The sequence below is a fragment of the Neolamprologus brichardi genome, chromosome 1, assembly GCF_056152115.1.
Source record: "Neolamprologus brichardi isolate AB-2024 chromosome 1, ASM5615211v1, whole genome shotgun sequence".
NCBI classification, from domain to species: domain Eukaryota; kingdom Metazoa; phylum Chordata; class Actinopteri; order Cichliformes; family Cichlidae; genus Neolamprologus; species Neolamprologus brichardi.
The window spans coordinates 26,487,179-26,496,823 of NC_142104.1; the positions used below are offsets into that span (position 1 = coordinate 26,487,179).

Consider the following 9,645-nt stretch of genomic DNA (forward strand, 5'->3'; position numbering starts at 1 on the left):
AGCAGTTAACTAATTACAGGGTTCAGCAGTCACAATTTACATTTCCCACACTATATGACAAATGTTTTCTGTTTTATTTTACAGATTAATATATGGCTATGCTGACATTAAAACAAAAAATTAACACAAAATATTTTTTTAATTAATTATTTTTGACTGAATATTTAAAAATATTTAAAAACATAAACTAAAGTCAAAGGAACAAGATAGTCGGGATTTAAACATATATCTGAAATAACAACCCTTGACTCAGTGGGTGTTGCTGACTGTATGACTGCATTTTTTAAGAGTGACATGTTTAGAAAACATTTCAAATAGATATCTAAGACAAGCTGAGGTTGTCTTATTTCACAGGGGCAACTTGTAATTCCTGGTTATATCAGTCTTTATTTTCAATAGGGAAAATTAACCAGTACCTAAAAGGAACAAAACACTTTTTAGTTACTTATGAAACAGTCCAAACATTAAGTTCAAATTATAAAAATAGTCTTTTAATATAAACTATTCAGTGCATAAAACATATGTACAAATCTTCAATTTTACACATTGATTAAAACAAAATTAAGCATGTTAAACATCAATTAACATGGTCATGTGAGCTAATATAATTAGTTAAAGTGATCTGCATAAATAGGACTGTAAATAAATTATAAGTCTTTTTTCTCTCCCGCCTATACATCCTTGGAGGGAAGGTCGTTGTAGTTTATTCCACAGTGGACGTCTACTTGGGCCATCTGCATCTGTGAAGACAAGAGGAGTCATTTAGTTCACGCCTCCTTCACCCTGCATGAACCTGCACTCAGCAGGAGTGGATGTTGACATTCATCCTGCATAAATAGCTGCTAGGAATAACATTATTTTACTTTATACAGCATCTCTCTTGTGTTTTAGTCATCTTCATCTCAAAATTTCAGTATTTTCTGTTTGAAGACTGGCTTCTTATATGTGTAATGATACTTTCCATTGCAGATTAGTATATCTGAAAAACCCATCATTAGTCAGACAAGCCTTGGAGACATGTGCCATCATTTCAGCTCAAACAAACTCTCACCCATCTTTGCCCATACTGGGCTAATCACTGTGGCAGTGATAAAGATGGCTGCTGCCGATGTGAATCTGCTCGCTTGCCAAAAAGTGGGGGGATATTTTTTGCTGAACAGAAGCATTTTGGTTAGCGGTAAGTACATTTGCCCTCAAGGTTTTCTGTAAGCAATTCCCAATAAGATCTAATCAAAGGGGCCATTTTAAACCAAACCATAATCATTCCCCAAACCAATTATTTTTATTGCCTGAACCCAAGGAAACCGTGACTGAAATGTAAAATTATTATCCAATGAAGCTTTCTGGGAGGCTAAATTCTCTTTTATGCATACTGTTAAGGTCCCTCCCTGGTCTACCTGCATGATGCCTCGTCAAAGCGTTGATGCTTGTGGGCACAGATAGAGGAGTTCACTTGACAGCGATGGGTGGTTCTTGACTGGAGCGTTGGCTCAGTTCTAGGAAGACAGTCACAACGTTCCACGTCTATCTCACAATCTGGCATCCACGAACTGAGCGGAAGCTCTAAGAAAGACAAAATAATGAGGTAATTTTAGAGCACAACCAAAGTACGACACGATTAGCTTAATCACTGTATTGTCACAAGGTTATACTTTGATAATGACCTTGCTGAAAAATGAATTTACAACTTTGATTAAAAAAACTGGAATTATGTGTAAAATGTAAATAAAATCTTAATAATAAATAACCCAGATTTTATTCACAAAAGAGCACAGAAAACATATATAATATTTAAACTGGGAAAATGAGTTATTTTAAGAAAATATTAGCTAATCCATCCGGATTGTTATCAGTGCTCATTTCAAAAGCCTCCATCTCTGCTGGTCTTTCTGTGCATTAGTGCCTCAGGAATTGTCAGTTTGCACATCTGGAAGGCTGAAATGTACTTTTAAGAGCCACATATGCTCCCATTGACATCCTTCCTCTCCCAAATATCCATCAGTTGAACTCATCACTTTCCTGACCTTTACAGACTGTTGTTAAAAGAAGAGTGGACGCTAAACAGACATGGTTGTGTTCCCATTTTTTTCAAAATAATTTAAATTTTTTTATGTATTTATGTATTTTATGTATGTTCAAAAGTTGTTCTCAGTTTAAACATTTGATAGGTTGTCTGTGCTGTGAAAATATGGGTTTAGAAAATTTGCAAATCATCACATTCTGCTTTTATTTGCATTTTACACAGTGTCCCAGGTTTTTTAGATTTGCTGTTGAAGTACTAGTTCACACAAACAGAATTAGACCTTGTTAGGTGGGATCTCATGCCAGTCCCGTCTGTTGCTCACAGCCACACATTTGATCCTAACAATAGAACTATTTGAAACGACAGGAACATGTTTGCATACACGCACCCGGTGTACTGGAAGGGTAAGGTATGCATCTTTCAGATGAACAGTCCCAAATGAATCCACTGGCACACAGTCTCTTGGAGTCCTCTGCCTGTGACAGCTGGCCCAAAGCACAGCTGCCAACAAACAAAATCACTTGAAAAAGAGGAAAACAAAAGATCAAACAGATTCAGCTGAGAGACACGAGTGGGGTTTGGGACTCACCCATTGCCCCTGTGAGGTTGAGCGTTCCGTCGTATTATTGCAGGCTCCAAACACTTGCACTCTGTATGGTTCGCAACTTTTACTAGCACAGGTTCTGGTACAAACTTGAATGGGATTACACTGAGGACCTAATAATATAAAAATACACACACATAATCACAAATATGCAGGTTTCACTGACTGACTGATGACAAATCGTGGTGTAATTAAAGGATAACTGAAAAGAAAATCTCTTAGCCTTCTGAGATGTGATCACTTACAGTTTTATTGACATATTCAGTAGTTGTGTTTCTGCAGGTGACGCCCTCTTGATTGCAGCAGCCACTACATCTGTCAGCAGCAGCAAAACAAGTAAAGTGAAATGTATGCACCTCCAAGTACGCGGACTGAGCACCTAACATTTTTCTTGTTTTAAGATAGTTCTTCATGTCTAAATGAGCATAAAATATAACAGGTATGGAGGACCAAAACTGCCAAAATGAAATAGATGTGCTAGTAAATGCATCAGAACATCAGCAATGTTCTTGGAGAAACAACCGTTGGGGTCCATCAGTCTGGGAAAGTTTATACAGCCATTTCCAAACAATCTGACGTCTGCCATTCTACAGCTAGAAAGATTATTCGCAAGTGGAAAACATTCAAGATTGTTGCCAATCCTTCCAGGAGCGGATGTCTCAGGAAACTGAGTCCGAGGTCAGTTACTGTAACGCACGGAGGCATTTTTGCAGAACTGGAGTCTAATTAACTCCTCTCTATACAGTGTTGGGGAGTAACAGAATACATGTACCGGCGTTACGTATTTAAAATACAAAATATGTACAAAAAAAAATACAAAATAAAAACTGTATTCCTTTACAGTTACCATTTAAAAAGGTGGTATTCAGAATACAGTTAATTGTTGAAATAAATGGATTACATGGCGGTCTTCTATTTTTGGTAATTCCACGCCGGTGAAAACCCAAACAAAACGCGCATTAAGAGGCTCTAATGCCTGTGACTCAATCTCACAGCCCATGTCACCTCTACTTGCGGCCGCATAATGACGTGAAGAAATATTTTTAAAAATTATTATTCAAAAATTTTTTTATTATGAAGGCAATCGGCAGAGTGTTACAGGCATAGCCTTAAAGAATGTAGCCTCATGGGCAGTGTAGTCCGTGCTGCAGGGAGAATGGACTGCCATACCCGTTATGTGTCTGTGAGCGAGGGAGGGAGAAAAAGGAGAGTCGAAACGTACGAGTTGTCACGGAGCAGAAATGGGAGCTGGAAGCATGTAAATATAATAATAACCACTGGAGCCACAAAGAGTGTCTGACAAGCCCAGTTCTAAGTAAGCTATTAAGACTCGACTGTATACTGTGTTCCTGTTTTCCTCCAAAACAATAAGTTCAGTTAGAGCAGCCTTTCAACGCCTCTCTGTTTCTTGCTAGCAAAGCTGACCCAGATAACAAAGTAAAGCTAGTTTTCAGCTACGAGCCCGACACAGTACCCGACGTGTTAGCCAGAGGTCCCTTTACTACGGTTCGGAGCCGCGGACCTGTTTTATATACACGCGGAATAGTTTTCTATACGAGATCGCTGCAAAAAGTGCAGCCTTACCTAATGTCCACCCTACTGTTACTCATTTTATATTAAGATTTAAAAATGTAGTTGCTATTGGCATGGCGAATAACCTTCAGTAATAGTAATAAATCACACAGCAATAGTACATTCATGTAGTTGTAAAATACTAATATAATGATAATATATTAAGTAATCCAAAGTATTCAGAATACGTTACTCTCATTAAGTAACGTAACAGTATACATTACAAAATACATTTTGGGGCATGTATTCTGTAATCTGTAGTGGAATACATTTTAAAAGTAACCTTCCCAACACTGTCTCTGTATTAAAGTATAGAGATTTGAATGTGAAGCGACCTGTCCAACATCTAAAAGTTGGATCAAAAAGGGTTATGCAACAGGACAATGATCACAAGCACAACTCTATAACAGAAAGACTGAAAAAGAAAAGACTCAAAGTGTTGCAGTCAAAGTCCAGACCTTAACCTGATTGAAATGCTATGATGAGAACTACACAAGTCCTGTGAAAACCTTTCAGTTTTTTCAGTGTATACGGTGATGATCCCTTTTGTTACTGGTGTAATTTCTGGATTCATGCTCCATCTTAAACAAACCTGTGGACAGACACGCAAGGTGGCTTGAAGAACACTGAGTGGTCGGTGCCCAGCTCCTTAGCCACGTCAACACAGGTTTCCCTGGGCATGCACTGTGTACGCTGCCACTCTTCGTCTATGGCTTAATAGGAAAAATGCAATGTTTCAATCCAAATAAAACACAAAGCCTTGCACATTACATGTAATATGTAGATATCCAACCTGTAAGAATCTCCAAGCTGTAGGATTCAGCAGCAAAGCGTGTGGAACGGTGTGACCCCACTGAGAGAGGAGAAGTGAGGGTCTCTGGCTGCTGTAGTCTAAGTCGACACTTCCACAGTTTCCAGTCAGGAAAGTCTGCGAGTCGTAGCAGCTCATCCAGGCTCGAGGACGACCGCACCTTCCTTTCCCACTGTTGCACTCGCTGCAATGACAGACATTCTATTTGAGATCTTTGGTTGTTTTGGGATGGAGGTTTTAAATCGATCCAATACTGGGCATTTCTATAGCTTAAATAGGGACACTAGATCTATTAGGAGGAGCGCACAAGTATGACTAGAGCCACCTCAGTGATAAATGGAATTTCTTATTCAGCAACTTTAATTAAGACACCATGCTTTAAAAGATAAAATACAGGTAGCTCCTTAATTTTGTTTTTATTTATTTATTTATTTAGTTGAATTTTTCTCATTTTTCCCTCACTAGCGCCACAAATGTGTTTGAAGTGCAGACTTGGAGCATCAGTTTAAGGGGTTTGACAAAAGTTTTGGAGTAACTGCTTGAGGCTTACAACCATTTTTAGAGGCTCAAAACTAAAGTACTAGAATTTAAGGATTGAGTTTAATTAGGGATGCACCGATACCGATACTGGTATCGGGTATCGGGGCCGATACTGTAAAATGTGTGTGTACTCATACTCGTAAAAGTTAACCGATACCATGAACCGATACTAACTTATTTCATTAATCAGAGGGTGGCTTGTCATTTTTGTTGAAGTTATTAAGATTGGCCACTAGGAGGACATCCCGCGCTAAACAGGCACAGGGTTAGACGAGTCAGACTGGCAGCTCCAGTTAAAAAAAGAGAAACTGGAGGCTGCTGTAGCTAGGCTAAACAAAATGTCAGCAGTGTGGACCGGCACAGCCAACTTTAACTCAGGTTTTGGAAAAGCGATGAAAAATGTCGAGAGAAAATACACGTTAAAATAACAGAGGCTCTGACTCATTTTATCGCTCTGGATGACTTTCACTTGAAATTTTTTTGTGGTCATTTTTATTAAGATATTATTTATTATCAACAGAGAATAAAATAAAACCTGTCTTCCAATTCATTGCATTTGTGTGTGTGTGTGTGTGGTAGAAGTATCGGTTTTTGTACTCTGTATCGGCAAGTACTCAGATCCAAGTATTGGTATCGTATCGGTTTGAAAAAATTGGTATCGTTGCATCCCTAAGTTTAATACTTGGATGAAAATCTTTTGCAGTCAATGAATGCTTTAATGCAGCACATGATGATGTTCACAGGGTCCAGTCTTAAGTCTTTACTGCAGCCACCTTCAGTTTCTCCCTGTTTTGGGGTCTTTCTGCCTTCAGTTTTGACTTTCCTAACTGCCAACCAGATGGTTGACTAGGCCACTGAAGAAAATCCAATTTTCCCATTATCCTTAGTTAATCTTGGTTTCATCTGTCTAAAGAATTGTGTTTCTACCAGACCTGATCAGGCTCTTGTAGATGTTTTAAGGCAAATTGTGTATTTAATGTTCTTGAATGTGACCAGTGGTTTACATCACATTGTATTCACTCTGCAGTTACATTTATGAGTCTATTGATTGTGGACTTTTTTCCTATTCAAGTAACTTCAAGGTAAACTTCAAGGTTAACCTTGGGTTTTTTGTACTAGAAAGTTAGCTCAGTGTTAGACACCATGATGTCTAACACCATGGTAATTTATGCTGCAAATCTAGATTGGAGATCAACAGGTATGGAGTATTCAATCACCACATACTGATTCGGTTTTTCAGAGAATGCTGATGCTACAGCTGACCTCTGTGCATGAATAGTAGGAGGGTCTACAGTAATTCATTAGTGTCAAATGTCTGTGTTTCCCTGGTGATCGGTAAGAAACATATATTAGATGAAAGTTACCAACTTGGTTTTTTCCCGCCGTTTGCAAACAATTTTACAACAACTCATGTTGTTCTACTAGAAGAAATCTATTATCTTAAACAGAGCACCTATTTGCAACCTACTTGCTGAATTTATACGAAATGCATATGTAGACTAAGCCTACATATGAATTTTATTTTTATAATTTATTCTGTACTCCAACACTAAGCCTGCCGCGACAAAGTCAGTCAATTATTCAGTTATGTTTTAGCCTCTTAAAATGGGAAACTATTCATAAAAATGTCTGTTAATTAGGAAAGTTTTGTAAAATTCCTTGAATTAAAGGTGACAGTCTGCACATCTTGATTCTTTGATTTAAAATCCCCTGTAGTGGTATACGGGTGCAAAACTGCAACAAAAATGAATCTTTGCCAATAAATTACAGGAGTAACTTAATTCTTTTCACTTCATGTTAGGCAAAGTGTCATACTTTCAACGTCCGACATCTTGACAGTCACATGGGGGTATAAGCAACTTTTAGTGAACAATGAAGGATTTCCTGGGAAAATCCCATATGCTAATCATTAGCATGTTAGCCGTTTCACCATTAGCATTTTACAAAAACATTGCACATCCTTCAAGAGCTGCTAGTGTGGCGTCAGACTCACTGGATTAAAAAACAACCAAATGGAGCATAAAACTAAATTCAGTAACAGCTGCTACAGAATACTTGTTTGTTACATTTCCCTGCCTCTGAAGACTGCTTAAAGTTTCCTAACTGTGCTTCCTGTAAGCGGTTTCCTTGTTCACCATTTAAGCCCGTGTTGGCCAACACGCATATGCCAGACTTACATGAACACTTTTTTTGTTTGAAACTCCATAAACAACTGTGACTCAAAACCAAAACGCTGTACGTCATGCCACCGCAGAAGTGATGATGTTGACAGAAAAATTGAAAATACAATGAATAAGACATGTGAGTAACCTTTTATGAAACACAACCAAGTTTTTTACTCACTCCTCGCACGGAATACGTGCGAAAGGATTACAATGTTTAGCGCTCTGTTGTTATGTTGACATGCTAAAATAGAGTAAAACACAGAGCAGAGGATGTGAACTACCCAAGCAGGAGAAAGGAGAGAGTTGAGTTAAAATTTTGGAATTCCCAGTCCCATTTTTTGTGGGGTGTAAGTCAAAGCGTGACACCAGATGGTAGGTCTATAACAGGGGTGGCGGCACGGCAGGATGGATGGTCACGGGCTCCACAGTGCTCGGTTTATTTCCTCTGGACAGCTATATGGATCGAAACCCTCTGATGGGATCAGAGTGTTACAAAAGAGGAGGGTGGGGCAGGTTTGATTCTACTTAAATGTGAAAGACGTCAACAAAAAAAACGGGAAGGGACAGAGAAGAAAGATGGGAACCTAAAAGAGGTTGAATTTTTTGGTGTGGAAATGACTGGTGATGAAGGAAATTATGTAAAAAAAGAAAGAGTTAAATTCTTTTTTAAAAATCCCTCAAATGTAACTACCATGTTAGCTGCACATTTACAATTGTGGTTTCAGCTGCAAATAAACATGTTCACATGTGAATTTAATGTGATCGCAGTAACTGTGGCAGTATAAGTTTGTAAGGCAAAAACAAGGATGAAAGAAGGAAAGAAGCAGCAAAAAATGAAATGGCTAACTTCAATCAGCTGAAGTTACAGATCAACTTGCACTTTTTCTCACAGACATTTTACGTTTTCATAGTTTAGACAGAACATAAACGTACAAACGAGCCACACTCACCCTGTTTTCTCCCTCTCTGTGTGCGCTGTGGCCCACATGTATCCAGCTGAGCTCCACCACTAGAGTCACCAAGCAAGAAATTCTCCACAGAGTCCGTTTCATCTTCATCATCATCCTTTGACTCTCGCTGTTCTTTCTGAGGAAGCAATATGATCTTGGTTCCTTCTGCTGCTGGCAGAGAGCACTTAGAGCTGGCTGCCTCTCTGACTCGGTTTCCCAGACCAGCTGAGTCCTTCAGACCACACACAAACACAAAGTCCTCTCAGACCAGGTATGTCCAAAACAAACTCTTGGTCTTACAGACGAAAACTAGTGTGTGTGAGCCAGGCGTAACCTGTCACGGCCACCCAGACACCCTCAAGCCAAATGGAGAAATGGGGTGTTTAAAACAAGCACCTCTTCCTGTTGAAGCTTTAATAAGAAGCTGAGACGTCCAGTTAAATGCTGAGGCTATTACAAGTTAAACGTTGCAAATTACCTCAGACAAAAAGAAAATGAAGGTTATCCCGAAGACTTCTTATCAACACACTCTGTTTTAAATTCAAGGCCGATGATATGCTTAAAGGCCTGTGGCTGGATAAACTAAACAAAAACCTATGTGTTCAGACTTCTAGGTTCCTCGTAACTGCTATGTTACAGTATCTGTATTGCAAATTCACCACTATCTGTCTTCATTTCTTCCTGCTGTGGTGTTTCGATGCCTCTTGAGTTCCAGGAGGCTTGAATGCCTGTCTTTCTTTCACTGCTGCCGGTCCTGCAGCCTCAAAGTGCAGCTTTTTATGTTCCTCGTGTTCCCGTTTTCCCTTTTTTAATGTCCGTCTGTCAAGTGATCAAGTCCCCTGCCTGTTAAATCCCCCTACCAATGTCCTTTCTTCTGAAGCTGCCAAACCACACACAGCCAAAGAGCAATACCATGTGTTTTAAATGTGATCCAGACCGCTATAACATGTAAGGGGAAACAAGATGCCGGCACCACCCCT

The 9,645-nt window shown here is 39.1% G+C and overlaps 1 protein-coding gene across 1 annotated transcript; it reads right to left on the reverse strand.

Annotated features, from left to right (window-relative positions):
• Window positions 1–469: 469 nt before the first annotated feature.
• Window positions 470–9,596, reverse strand: vegfd (vascular endothelial growth factor D). The gene is made up of 8 exons (XM_006780408.3): window positions 8,666–9,596; window positions 4,993–5,194; window positions 4,792–4,912; window positions 2,873–2,942; window positions 2,613–2,740; window positions 2,412–2,524; window positions 1,398–1,563; window positions 470–740 (listed from the first exon to the last, which is right to left on the reverse strand). Exons 1-8 carry the CDS (start codon window positions 8,777–8,779, stop codon window positions 722–724), a joined length of 933 nt encoding a protein of 310 aa, XP_006780471.1. The 5' UTR covers window positions 8,780–9,596; the 3' UTR covers window positions 470–721.
• Window positions 9,597–9,645: the final 49 nt, after the last annotated feature.

Bases quoted from the DNA above. Each gene is read 5' to 3' on its own strand.
- vegfd (XM_006780408.3), bottom strand. From the start codon at position 8,779: ATGATGATGAAGATGAAACGGACTCTGTGGAGAATTTCTTGCTTGGTG. The intron at 5,195-8,665 runs GTGAGTGTGGCT...CTGTCATTGCAG, and splicing joins ACAGAGAGGGAGAAAACAGG to CGAGTGCAACAGTGGGAAAG. The intron at 2,943-4,791 runs GTTTGTTTAAGA...TGCTGCTGACAG, and splicing joins CCTTGCGTGTCTGTCCACAG to ATGTAGTGGCTGCTGCAATC.